The following is a 13,688-nucleotide window of genomic DNA, read 5'->3' as shown; positions in this document are numbered from 1 at the left end:
GGGAGCACCCGATCTGCGGGATGCGCGATGCGGGAGAGGCTCCGGCATCCAGGGGATCCCCGGAGGCGGGGGAGGCCACCGGGGCTGGGGGGGGCCCGAGCTGCATGGTGGGGGTCGCAGGCAGCAGCCTCCCCCCACTGCCCGGGCTGCCCCCAGCGCCAGGCCAGGAGCGAGACCCCCGGCTGCGGGGACCCCCGGCTGCCCATCCCCAGCACCTCAGCCCTGCGCTCGGAGAGAGGACTCTTGCACACACTGAAAAATAACAGTGGCGTGTGGGGATGCGGCCCCCCCCCAGGCCAGAGCAGCCATGTCAGCATCTGCCTCCACAGCTCTGGGTTGGGGCACCCCTGCGCACCCCAGCATTGCCTGGCGTTCCTGAGCTTCAGCTGCATCTCCTGGGACAGCGCTGCCGGGCCAGAAATGCACTTCCATGTGAAAATGAGTTTTTTTTTTTTCTTTTTCACTGTAAATTCAGATGCTGAAAGAAGTTCCCAAACAATTTGGGAACAATCTTGTTGGCTGAGTCCCCCAGTTGACTCTTTTGCAGCCCAAGTCTTTTGTTTTTAAAAAAGGCGTATTTTCTCTGATGACAGACAAAGCTATCCTGTGGGGATCAGGCTCTTGTCCTGGAAAATCCAAAACCCCCTTTTTCTCATCCCAAGCAATTTTCTTGGAAACTTTCTGAGCCAGCCTGAATGCCAGATGTGTTGTCTTCTCCCCGGGTTTGTCAGATGTAATGAAGATTAGGTTGAGAAAATGAGCTGGTTTAAAATACAGCAAGCTATTTATTAACTCTTCCTGTGACACCTTTCTTTTCCACCCATTGCCATGTGCTGGCACATCTTGGGCAGTGCCCATAGCTGGTTTCAAAATGGATTTTGTCTCTTGGGACACAGGGGGGTTAGACAGATCAGTACTTAGAGGCCTACATGCAGCACTTAGGTCAGCCTGGGAAGCCTTTCTCCTCCTGGTTTCAATCTGGAGCTTTGGTTTTAAGCCAGATGTATTCCCAGAAATTTAATTTAATTTGGGGGCGTTTTGTGCTTTTTCTCTCTCTGGGTGGTAGCACCTTCCAGTCTGCAGGCAGCACTTCAATTTGAGGCTGAGCATCCCCAAACCCCCACATGGGTCCTGGCCCCGCTGACCCATGGCTGTGCCACCTGGCCCTGTGACCTGGGGTTTTGTGCTGTTCCTGGATGTGCCAAGTGCTCGCGGGGTCCAGCACTGCGTGTGCTGAGGCGCTGCCCACCAGTGTCCCAGCACTGCCTGGGCCTGCAGGCGCCAAGGGGTTTGCTCTTGCACAAAGCTCAGGGATGTTTTGGGGATGCAAAGCTTTGTTTTAGTCTGACTCAGCCCAAAATATGCCAACACAATTTAGAGGAGATTGATCCTGCTGTGGGGGACCATGGGCACATTCTCCCACCCACCTGAGCAAGACGTGGTCCTTGCTGGCTCAGTCCACGTTAGCAGCAGTTGCTGAGTGATAGCTCCACGTCTTCCCTTTCAGCTCCTTTGCTTGGAACATAGCCCTAAAAACACCCTGGATTAGTTATCCTGCTGCTGGAGGGACTGATCCTGGGAGTGTGGTGTTCCCCTTCCCACGTGAGCATTCTCCTCTCATGGGGCTTATGGCACTGCTGCCTGATGGCTCGGAGCTGTTGCCTTCTCGTGACAACCCTTTTTTTCCCGTCTTTTGGCAAATCTCTTTACTGACCGTTAACAAAGCCAGCTGGGCTCTTTCCCTGCCAGGCAACCCAGGGGAACTGCAGCTCCCATGGCAGGAAGGAAACTTGTCGTAACCCACTGCAGACCTGGGAGTCCCACAAGTCTCACGCCCCTCGAGGGAGGTGGGATGTTGTGGGGCAGGGCTGAGCCCCTGCTGCACTATGGGGCAGCCCCGAGAGCCTGTGGGGTGGGTGACTGGCAACCCAGACACAGCCACAGGGTGCCAGCTGCAGCGAGTTGGGCAGTTCTCAGCATCCCCCTCTGCCTCCTCCCTTGGGGTGTGGGACATTTCTGGGCAGAGCCATGCACTCACCAGGAGCCCTGAGCCCTGCCCGTGACCTCACTGCCCCATGGCCTTTGGGGACATCACCCCTGTCTGCATCCCCTCTGCAGCGGCTTTGGGACTGAGCAGCCCTGGCTCGGGCTGGGCTGAGTGACGCTGTGGTGGGGCAGAGCCCATGGGCCTGTGGGTGACCCAGGAGGCAGCGGGGCTGCAGGTGGCACAGGGACACTGTCCAGGTGTGGGCCCACACTGGGACCCCTGTGTCCCCCAGCCCTGTGGCATTACCAGGGTCTATACAGGGGATCCTACTGTTAGAAAAATCCTTCATCCCTCTGCCACTGGGAGATGCTGGGGTTGGGCACTGTCCTGTGTGCTGGGGCCAGAGCCACAAACACGTGTGTGAGGCCCCTCCAAGCCCTGGGGCACTGTCAGCCGAGTGTGCCAGGGCAGATGAGAGCAGTGATGGGAGCCAGATGCCAGTGTGGGAGTGTGCCAGGGCATCCTTGTGTCCCTCCAGCCCTCACTTCCACCCTGCTCCCGCAGGCACAGGACATGAGCCGAGGGCACTGCTTATGCTGCCAATCACTAACAAGTTGGGCTTTCAGTGGGGTTTCTCCATGCCTGCACGGCAGCTTGCTCTGTGCTGGGTGATGCAGTGGCTCTGACCCTGAGCATAGGGGCTGGGACAGGGACAGGGGCCAGCACCATCCCAGCCCCACTGTGGGTGACCCCCATCCCCAATTCCCGTGTGGGTGCTCTCAGGTCTGGAGGAGAGGCTGGGACCTCTCCTTCATCCCTGGGGACCCTCTTGGACATCCAGGTCTGCCTCGGCCCTTTTGTGCATGCGGCTTCCCTGCTCATCGTCACCAGCACTGCCAGGGATGTCTCCTCCTCAGGGACAGCCTGACAGGGAGCGGGGCAGAGGGGGTGGCATGAGGCCATGGCAGCTCCTCTCATGCTGGGGCGGCCAGGGAGCAAGCCATGGCACCGGCAGCTGGCTGGGCGCCGGGCACTCCCCGCGGCTGGCAGCTCCCACCTGTGCCGTGGCACTTCATGTTGCCGCATGTTACCTTGGCTGGGCCTCAGTGCTGCTGCTCCCACTGCCAGGGCTGGGCCACCACCAGCTGGGGGGTCCCATGGACCATCCCTTGCCCATGAGTCCTGGGCCCATTGCCCATTTTTGCTGCCCCACACCTGGCAGCAATGGGTTCTGGGATGCACCCACATTTCTGCAACCTGCCCTGGTGATGTCACTGTCACCTCCAACACGACACCTCCCCACTGGGCTTCCCCTGGCTGCTGCCCCTCGCTGCCAGCCGCCCCGCGTGGGGAGCAGAGCTGCAGTTGCAGCCATGTGTGCTGCCCTTCCCCGGGCCTGAGCAGGCAGCACGGCTGTCCCAGTGAGTGTGAGTGTGCCCACACCCCCACACATGCACACCTACCTAAACGTGTGTACCCACAGGCAAACACGCACCCATGTGCACACATCCATGCACATGTGCACCTACATGTGTGCACACCCCCCCACCTGCAACCCCCACACGTGTGCAGCCCCCGTGCCAGCTCTCCGTGGGGCTGGAAGCAAGGCCCAGCTGAGCCAGCCCTGGCAAAGGCAGGAGAGAATCCCTTGACCCAGGTTCCCCCCCCCATACAGGCTTGTGGGCTTGCCCTGCACACCCTGTGTCCAAGCTCGTGTGGCCGTGGCCGTTCTTGCCACAGGGTCCATCTGGCATCCCCAGTGCTGCTCTTCCTGGGCTGTTCCCATTCCTGGTGTGTGGCACCAGGTGTCCCTGGTGCTGCGGGTCATCCTCCTGCCTCCTGCTCCAGCAGTTCTTAGGCCCTGGCACTCCATAGAGATCCCCATCTCCAGCCTCATCCCCCTTCCACGGGCTGCAGCCCCCCACCATGTCATCCCAGGCTGGGAACCACTCCCAGGATCCCAGCTGTGCTCAGTCTTGGGTTTGGGGGTGACCTGTCAGTGCTTTCCCTTTGGGGACAGAGTTGTCACCCTGCTAATGCTAGGGTGATATCTGGGTGACATCTGGGGCGATATCTGGGGTGGTGTGGAGGTGACATGGTGCCCTGCAAGGACACCAGGGACATCTGCATGGTGGCTGCAGGGTGTGTGGGCACACGTGTGGCAGAGGCAGGCAGGGAGATCTGCCCAGGGACCCCTCGTGGGGACACCAGCACCCACCTGCAAGGGCTGGGACAGTGAAGAGGATGTGCCAAGAGGACTGTGGTGCTGGGAGCCAGCGGTGATGTGCCAGCAGGCATGCCCTGGGACAGACAGCTTCACTGGGGCAGACTCAGCATCCTTTAGTGCTTGTGCTTGTGCCTGGCACGTGTTTGCCCACCCAGCAGTGCAGAGGGTGCCCACGGGGCCCCGGGGCAGGGAGGTGAGGCAGAGGGTGCTATGGTGAGGAAGGACTGGGGGGACGCTCAGTGCCAGGGGGTGCACGGCCCACAGCACACTGGGCACAGGTGGGAGCTCAGCCTCCCCGAGGCTGCCCGGGGCACTGACCCCAGCACCCAGACTGCGGGTCCTGCTCCCCCCTCTCTGCAGGGTTCAGCATATCTGGGAGCTGCTCCCTGACACCAGTGCCGTGGCACACAAACCACAGTCTAGCCACAGGTGCGGATTCTTTTCTGGCTCAGCTTTTGTCCCAGGGCATGTGATGAGATCCTGACAGTTAAAGGGAGCTGGAGGATTCTGGAAATGGTTCCCTAGGGGGTAACTGCTAGTGGGGGACCATGGGGGAATGGGGGTTGCCTATAAGCAGGGAACCCAGGCGTCCCTGCCTGTGCCCTGATACTTTATTTCTGCTACCTGAGCTGGCCCAAATGCAACCCTGCAGCCACCTGGGCTGGAGCCTGCTGGCAGGGACAGGGACAGGGATGGGACCAGGGCACCCACCAGGCAGGGCTGGGGTGGCTCCCGGGTGCTGGGGAGGGAGAGGAGCTGGCTGCCCCAGCCCTGGGGCTCCACCCAGGTCTGGGCAGGGCAGGTAGCAGACAGAGCCTTTGCACAAGCCATATTTAAGCCTTTAGCGGTGTCACTGCAGAGGTGCTCAGCTGGGACAGCACTGGATCCCGTCTCGTTTTCCCAAGACTCGCAGCCTCCTCTCCAGCAGCGAAGCAGCCCTGGCTCCAGTGGGGGAATGGAGGGGGTCAGCGCAGGCAGCCCTGAGCCTGCAAATGGCAGAGGGGTCCACCCGGCAGGGCTGAAGGCCCATCCCTGAGAGCTGGGTAACCTTGTTTGGCAGGAGGGAGTGGGGTTATTTATAGCCGGAGAATGGCCAAGCCATACAAGGACAGGAGGGATGAGGTGCCTGGCTGCCTTTCTTTGGCGAGCTGCATCCCTGAGGGGCCACTCCCAGGTGTCCCTCTCCCCTGCATTGGCCCCAGGGACCTTCTGGCACAGCTCAGCACAGCTGCCTGCTGGCCAGGAGGATGCTCTGGGGAGATGGGAGCAAGCAGCAGGGGAAGAACCTCCCGGTCTGTGCTCAAGGAAGCAAGGGGGTCCCCATGCCCAAAGAGCCAGAGTCCCTGTGCTGTGCCAGGCGGTATCCCGGGGGGGGGCAGTTCCCGGGCTGGGGAGAGCACCAGTCGCATCCTGGGCAGGGCCCCGCGCAGGGAGGTGCCACTTCTGCCAGAAAATGCTCTTGAAGCTGCTGGGCAGGGCACTGCCAGGGCAGGAGTGGCTGGCCACGGCGGGTTGTTGACCCCCAGTGCCCTCCTTCGCGATGGCCTGGGGCAGCTGGGGGTCTCCTGCCTCTGGACCTGACCCCCTGCCTCCTCCCCCTGCAGTATGGCATTGTGCTGGATGCCGGCTCCTCCCATACAGCCATGTTCATCTACAAGTGGCCTGCAGACAAGGAGAACGACACCGGGGTGGTCAGCGAGCACAGCATGTGTGATGTGGAGGGTAAGGACTGTCCCAGTCCCCGGGGACCAGTGGCTGGTGGCAGGATTTGTCACATCCCCTGAGGGCAAGGCACCATGATGGTGCAAATGCCCTTGCAATGTCCAGCTGCCTCTGTGTGTTCACCAGCACAGTGAGGTGTTACAAGGGGCCCAGCTCTGTTCCCAAAACCTTGCCCATCTCCCCCCACAAGGCTTGCAGCCATGCATGCCTGTGGTTTATCTTTTCTTGGCATGCGTTGAACTGCCAGGAAACAATTCAGGTCCCTGCGTAGCCCAGTGAGGAGCGAGAGATGGTTTTCCACCCTCCATTTAAGCAACCTTTCCCAGGCCATCAGCCAGTGGGGGATGTGGCGTGGGCAAGGAGATGTGGCTGGACTCTGGATGGCTCCATACCCACAGATACATGCAGCACCTGCCTTTTGAAAAGCCTGGGAGGGGCAAAGCTGCCCACTGAGCTTCTGCCCACCGAGCTTCTGCCCACCCCCCACAGGGTGCAATGCTGTTTTCTTTCTGCAGGTCCCGGCATCTCCAGCTACAGCTCCAACCCTCCGGCTGCCGGGACAAGCCTGGTGCACTGCCTCAATCAGGGTCTGAGAGATGTGCCCAAGGAGAAGCATGAGGGCACCCCACTCTACCTGGGTGCCACAGCTGGCATGCGCCTGCTCAAGTGAGTGCTTGCTCTGGCTGTGCCAGCTGCCTGGCCTCAAACCTGCTGGGGGGGGCCATGGCAGGGGTGGAGGTGGTGAAGGACAGCTGCAGTGTTGCCCCTTTGTCAGGTGAAGCTTCTAACCCTCCCAGCTGCCTGGCCCCATGTCCCTTGCAGAGGTGGTCCTGCCCTTCAGAGCAGGAGATGCTCTGCTGGGCACAGCCAGCACATGTCTGGGTGGAAAGAGGCTGGCATGGGTCCAGCATCAGGATAACCCACCCAGTCTTTTTGTCTAACCAGGAAGAAAGTCCCCCTGCACCCATTGGCAGCCTGATGGGATGCAGTGAGAATAATTACCCCATGGAAACCACACAGAGAATGGAGTCGTGTCCCCCTCACCCAGCCAAAGGATATGGCTCAGGAGGAGGGAGCTCACCTTCATCCCTGCTGCCTGCCTCCCTCTCCGGCAGAGACAAAGGGAATTAGCTGGGTTTTTTGGGGGGCATCCCCACAGGTACCTGGGTGAGGACCCACCTATGTCCAGCCCCACGTGTTGTGGCGGGGCCGGGCCCTGAGGGCTTTGCAAGTGGCGGGGGGCTCTGCTGGCAGCACCCCGGTGCAGCCTTGCCACTCTGCCCTCTCGCCTGGCCCGCAGCATCGCCAACCCACAGGCTTCAGACGCCGTCCTCAGTGCCGTGGAGGCCACACTGAAGTCATACCCCTTCAATTTCCGGGGGGCAAAGATCCTGTCGGGGGAAGAAGAAGGGGTCTTCGGCTGGGTCACTGCAAACTACCTCCTGGAGAACTTCATCAAGGTGGGCAGGGGATCCCAGCAGGGATGGCTGTTCTGCAGCTTATCACATCCTTACACCCCTTCTTGTCTTCCTTGCTCAGCGTGGGTGGCTTGGGGAATGGATCCAGCCCCAGAAGAAGACCCTGGGGGCCCTGGACTTCGGGGGTGCTTCCACACAGATCACCTTTGAAAGCAGGGACACCATTGAAGACCCCAGAAACGAGGTGATGCTGAAGCTGTACGGCCAGGTGTACAAAGTGTACACCCACAGCTTCCTCTGCTACGGAAGAGACCAGGTCCTCAAGAGGCTGCTCTCGAAGATCCTCCAGGTACTAGCATGTGCTTGACAGGCACACCAGCTGTCATCACCCCACACACGGTGCCTCCTCACCCTGGTGTTTGTACAGGGCTATCCCCCAGCCCTGGCTCTGGGACTGCCCCACGGGGCTGGCTGCACATCTTTCCCTGACAACTCTTGTGTTTTGCTCCCGACCCTCTCCTGTGGTCCCAGGACTTCCTCCCACCCTCTCCATTAGGTGTTGTACTCCTCAGCCAGAGCTGACATGTCCCAAGTCATCTCGAGACACTTGTGGCAACTGCCAGCTCTGCATCCCGCTGCCCAAGCTCCTCTGCATCCCCCCAGCAGGGAAACGGAGGCAGGCAGGCGATGCCAGGGCTGCTGTGCAGCGCTGGGGAAGCCGGGGCCACAGCACAGCTCACGAGTCCCGTGCATCACTTCTCCAGCAGGCTGAGAGCTACCAAGCAACTGTCCCCCATCCCTGCTGGCCCACGGGCTACCACAAGAGCCTGTCACTGAGCAGCGTCTATGACAGCCCCTGCACAGAGGAGGAGAGGCCAAGCCTTGCCCTCAACACCACCATCACTGTGGTTGGCACCGGGAACGGGAGCCTCTGCGCTCTGCACATCAATAAGCTCTTCGACTTCACCACCTGCTCCTTCTCCCGCTGCTCCTTTGATGGCATTTTCCAGCCAGAAGTTTCAGGAAACTTCATTGTAAGTCCTGGCATGGAGCGGGGTGGTGGCCTGGCTGCTGGGTGTGCAGGTGTCCCCAGTCCCCGCCATCATGAGGTGGCAAAGCGAGGGCAGTCACGTCTGCACGCCATGCCAGTCAGAGCAGCTGTTCGTGTGAGAGGGTTTGTTCCCAGCCTGTCCCACAGCTGCCTCCTTTCCTCCATCAGGCCTTCTCTGCCTTCTTCTACACAGTGGACTTCATCCAGACAGTGATGGGGAGATCCGTGCACTTGCCCAGTGACCTGAAGAATGCTGCTGAGACCATCTGTGCCACCAGCTGGAGCGAGGTGGGCTCCAGAGACACCGCGGGGAGGAGAGGGCTGCTTCGTGTGGGGCATCACCTGGGCTCTGAGAGCAGCCCTTGGAGGGGGCTGGGTGTCCTGGCACCCATGGAGTAGGGGGAGGGTGTGTGATGGCTCCTACATGGGACCAGGAGAGGCTCAGGTAAGTATGAGCAGGGCCTTGGCCAGCCAAATGCAACCACCCACAACTTCAGGCTACAGAAACAAAGCCCAGACCCTGCTGGCTTGACCCTTTTTCTCTCTCCCTCCATGCATCCCATCCAGCTGCTCCAGAAAGCCCCCAAGCTGGAGAAGAGGCTGTCAGATTACTGCGCTGTCAGCATATTTGTTTATTTGCTCACCACCAAAGGCTACAACTTCAACAACCATTCCTTCCCCAACATTGCCTTCCAAAAGAAGGTGAGTAACACCAGAGCACATACTCATCCCACAGCATCTGTTTGGAGTTAGGCCAAAAAGCCCTGCAGGAGAGATGATCCCATACCAAAAAAGAGCCAAGCAATCTGAGGGAAGATCTTGGGGAACAGGGCCAGGATGAGACTCCCAGTTTTTGGGTGGATCTTCTGGGAGATGGGAAAAAATGAGCTGAGCTCACTGTAGGGTGGTCACGAAGACAGGAATTTCAAGGTCCTCTAGGTCCTTCCTTGGCCCTCAAGACACCAGCCACCTCAAAAAACTCTTTGCTCTAGTCTGTTGAGAAGTTATCTCAGGGCAGGATCCCACCTTTGCCAAGTCTCCTCACCTACACGAGTTACAGGGTGGGCAGCAAGATCAGGAATGGCCTGAGTGGATGAGATCCTGCTCCCATTGGATGAGCCCAGCTCAGCACAGGATGGTCACTGCTTTGTCCCTGGGCTGGCTGGACCCATGGGCAAGCAAGGGCTCAGGGTGTTATGGACTGCCCCAAACCCCTCTCCTGCACTGGGCTGACAGTGAGGTGATCCCTGGAAGGTCTCTTGATGGCCATGGAGCTGGGTTGACCACGGTGGTGACCATGCCATGCTGTTCCCACAGGCAGGAGAAACTTCCATCGGCTGGGCCCTGGGCTACATGCTGAACCTCACCAACATGATCCCAGCGGAGAAGCCCTCATCTCACAAAAGCATGCTGTACAACTACTGGGTCATCCTCATCCTGCTCTTTGTGGTCACCACCCTGACGTCTCTGGTGACTGCCATCTGCCTGCTCCGGCGCAGCAAGTCACTCACAATCTAATGGCAGGGACATGGTGTGTCTTGTCTGCAGGACCCAGCACCATCCTTTCCGCTGGAGTCTCCATGGCCTGAACACTTGGGATGCAGCAAGTGCTCAGAGATGTCCTCTTCCAATACCTAATGCTGCCTGTCCCAGAAGGAATGCAGTCCCATTCTGCCCTCCCCTTGCTTTCAAGCTGCAGGAAAGGGGGGGACAGAAGAGGACCACTGGCCATGCAGGAGAACAGCTTAAGGGTTTCTAAGTGCTACTCAGGGATGGATCCTGGACCAGGCTTGGGATGTGGATGTTCAGACCTGGGACACCCTTCTGCTGCCAGACCTGGGCTAGACTGGGCGAGCGAGTCCAGACAAGAGCACGATTTATTTTCATGTGAATGGGGTGGGCATGGAGTATTAATTATGCTAGTCCTTATAGCTGACCTCACTAGCCTGTTCCTGGAGCATCCGCCCTGCTTTCCAGGGAGCTTTGGGCATCACTTAGAGCCTATGCTGCCTTCCTGGCCAACACACAAACCCCACTGAGCTTCCCAAAGGCCAGATCTTGGCCTGGACTTCTACTGGCCTCAGCACAGGCTTAGCAACAACCAGAAGTGGGCAGTGAGCAGCAGGTCCCCCTCCATCAACCAGACATGGTGCCTTCCCCATTCCTGTGGTTCCTAAGCCAGTCTTGCCTTTGCCACAGCCAGAGCATCCTCTGTTCCCCATCAATGGCACAAAAAGGCCCCGTGGCTCCCTGGTGCACAGCCATGGCAGTGCAAAGGTGATGGGCTTGCTGCAGGAGTGGGGCCTTGTACTGCTTTAGGACTTGAGCCTTGTATCACCCCATGTCAGGCAGCTGGGAGGATGAACCTTCATTTCCAAATGAGTAAAACCAGGGACGTGCAAACACACAGAAGGTTTGGGTTTGTTTGGTTGGGTTTTTTATAATCAGAAATAAATCTTTGTAGCCACTCTTGTGGCTCTGGCTTTTGATCAGCAACAGGCCCATCCTGGTTGTCTTGCAGGGGTAGAGCCACTTAGGGGCTCTGCTCGGACACAACTGCAGGTCAGGCTCTTGCATGAAGGTCTCAATCCCCCGCAGCCCGCCCAGTGCTGAGTCACCATCACAGCTCTGCCACGCAGGAAAAGCCCCCCAGACTCAAGATGGGCTTGAAACCTCACTGCAGATCAGGCCCACTTGGAGGTGGAAGTCTCAACAAGTCATGGTGGTGAAGCTGAGGTCTCACAAGCACCAGAGCTCGTCAGCCCAAAGGTGTGAGCAGGCCGTGCTCCAGCTGACCCCATCCCACGCGTTCACGGCCACAGCCTCCACACAAGGAAAGCAAGTTGGGAGCCTCTGCTCCCAGGGTCTTGTTCCCAGGCAGGGCAGGGTTGTTCATGCAGTCACTGGCAGCTCAGAGGCCCCACAGCACACTCCAGCTGCATGGGGCCGTCCTGATTCTCCAGCCCATCTGGAAAGAGCCTCTGGCCCTGCCGTGCTCCTCTGGGCCCCCAGGAGAGGATCAGCTTTAGCCAGCTGCTGTTTCTCGGTGCCATCCTCGCTCTCGCAGGCGGCACAAGCTCTGCTCTATGGGTTTGCTCACTGACCAACACCTTCCCCTGCTTCAGCCGAGCTCCCGGTACACCACGCTTGGCTTAACCTGCCCATTCCCCACAGCCACTCTGCTTTTAGCTGTTCCACTGCCTGGTCCCCATTCTCTCTGCACAGGGTTCTGAGCTCCCAAGCCTTGCCTCCTCCCCGGGCCCCCTGTCTCCTCAGCATAGGGACTCCCTCCTGTGGTGAGGCTCAGGGACTGTCTCTGCTCTGAAACAGGAGACTTTGTGGTCTCTCAAGCTGCTCTGCTCCAAGAAACCAGTTAGCTTCCAGAATCTAGGCTGGGTTTTCCCTTCTAAGAAACTCAGCTGCAGCTGAATCAGCGCTGGACAGCCACCAAGCACAGCCAGCGTGCCCTAGTCATGACTTGGAGTTTGCTATAAGGAATGAATGAAGTGAAAGAGGCTTCCTAATCTTCCCACATGCCCCTCTGGGTGCATGGTATTCATGACACCACCATTCCTTTTCTGGCTGGCTACAGATCTGAATGGAGTCTGTGACTGGCCAGGTGACATGTCCCAAGAGCAAGGTGGGCACCGCACAGCAGGGCTCTGGGTACATGTGCACCCCCCTTGCAGGGAACAAGACACCCCCAAAGGCAATGCAGCTGCAACGGCTCAGCGCAGCCCCATGCAGGCAGGCAAGAAAATCCTTGCTGCTATGGGAGCAGGGACACGGTGACTGGCCGGGCTCAAGAAATGCAGCAGCAGCTCTGCCCTCTTACAGCTTAGCCCAGGCCCATCCCTGCCTGCAGTGATTTCACAGCACTGTGCTGTTGGATTGCCAATGCATGCCCTCAGAAGAAACAGAGCGCTCTGCTCCAACATTTACTGCAGAGGTTGCTTCAGGGTGACATTTACCACCTGCACCCCAGCTCTTCCTGTCCCACCGCCAGCCTTCAATTTGCCCACACTGAGTGCTTTCAGCTACAGACTTTTATTGTACCCTCCCATGTGCAATGTTCAGAGGCCACCCAGGAGGCAGCAATCTCCATGGCGCCTCCACCATGCTTGCACTGCAGGATCGATTCATCCAAGCTCCTGGGCATACCAGTCTCACAGGCAGGCTGGGCAGGCAGGGAGGGGTGAAGCAGGTCACAGGCATGGTGCAGTGCCCTGCCGGCTACTCCACAACATCCCCATACTTGTTTCTCCTCACTGGCAATGCCATATTCTCTCTGTCCTCTGGGCTGGGAAGATTTTCTGCAACAGAAGGAACAAGCTCCCTGGACCCAACTATCCTGACATGTTTGCCAGGGGCAGGGCAGAGAACCACTGAGCCCTCGCGAAGCATTTAAAGCCTCTTCAGTTAGGCCCAGCTTTGGGAGCTTATGCTACCAGTGGGAGAAAGTAGCCAGCAGCCATGGGAACCACCCACTCCAGCTCTGCTCACTACACAGAGCAACAGGTTTGTAGGGGTTTACTGCCTCCCTCCATCCCCTACCCTCTTCTTCTTCCAGCAAACAAGCCCTTCACAGTGGCTCTTGTGAATCCACAAAGCAGGCAGGGCAGCAGGCAGAAGCAAGCACTCCCAGCCCATGCTGCCAGCCCTGCCCAGTATCTGCAGTGCAGGTGGTGGGTCTGGAGCACAGGGAGACGTGGGAGCCAGGAAACCAAGCGGGATGGTCCGGCCGCCCGAGCACTGCTCCTGCTCCCATCCCTCAGCTGCAGGGTGCCAGCGTAGCACTTACGCGGGGATTTTGGCAATGGCACAGTCACCAGCTTGATTACGAGGCAGGAACAGCAAACTGTTGCAGCAGGGAAGAACCAGGCGTGACAAGCCCAGGGAAAGCAGCAGGGAGAGATGTGAAGGTACCTGTGGGCTGAGACACGCTACCAGCCGAGGTGAGCTCCTGGGGGGACTTGCCTGTCTCCAGATAAAGCCAAAAGTCGGAGCATTTCTGTGTCTCAGTTCTGGTTACTGCATAGCTGGCAACGGACCCTGCGGCTGAAGAGACCAAGATGCTCCCAAAAGCGCTGGCAGCGAAGGTGGGAAAAGCACCCGCCAGCTGACGAGCTGCTGCCGCTGCCTACGAGCCATCCCCGAGCCCCCCGGGGGTGCGGCAGGAGCCAGGGGAACAAATCCCGCCCGCAGAGGACAAAGAGCCCTTCGGCCGGGCCCTACCGCCGCCCCGCTCCCAGCGGGGTCCCGCGGGCGGGCCGGGGCACGGGC

At 59.2% G+C, this 13,688-nt stretch overlaps 2 protein-coding genes across 2 annotated transcripts in view; one reads left to right on the top strand and one right to left on the bottom strand.

Annotated features, from left to right (window-relative positions):
* Positions 1–11,626, top strand: part of ENTPD2 (ectonucleoside triphosphate diphosphohydrolase 2) — a 20,928-nt gene extending 9,302 nt beyond the window's left edge. Inside the window, exons 2-9 of the mRNA XM_026860707.1 lie at positions 5,680–5,936; positions 6,452–6,602; positions 7,237–7,396; positions 7,476–7,703; positions 8,122–8,388; positions 8,574–8,693; positions 8,973–9,107; positions 9,723–11,626. Coding sequence (XP_026716508.1) covers positions 5,680–5,936; positions 6,452–6,602; positions 7,237–7,396; positions 7,476–7,703; positions 8,122–8,388; positions 8,574–8,693; positions 8,973–9,107; positions 9,723–9,923 — 1,519 coding nt within the window. The 3' untranslated portion in view covers positions 9,924–11,626. The remainder of the gene's footprint in view (positions 1–5,679; positions 5,937–6,451; positions 6,603–7,236; positions 7,397–7,475; positions 7,704–8,121; positions 8,389–8,573; positions 8,694–8,972; positions 9,108–9,722) is intronic.
* Positions 11,627–12,433: 807 nt separating this feature from the next.
* On the bottom strand, positions 12,434–13,545 carry TMEM141 (transmembrane protein 141; the record flags this gene model as incomplete). The annotated part of the gene is made up of 2 exons (XM_026860706.1): positions 12,434–12,718; positions 13,332–13,545. Coding segments are annotated over 2 exons (294 nt in total), but the record flags the coding sequence as incomplete, so codon positions are not given.
* Between the last annotated feature and the right edge of the window lie 143 nt (positions 13,546–13,688).

Source organism: Athene cunicularia (genome assembly GCF_003259725.1).
Source record: "Athene cunicularia isolate RWA chromosome 17 unlocalized genomic scaffold, athCun1 chr17_part1, whole genome shotgun sequence".
In the NCBI taxonomy this organism is placed as follows: domain Eukaryota; kingdom Metazoa; phylum Chordata; class Aves; order Strigiformes; family Strigidae; genus Athene; species Athene cunicularia.
This window is presented reverse-complemented; position numbering and strand designations above follow the sequence as displayed.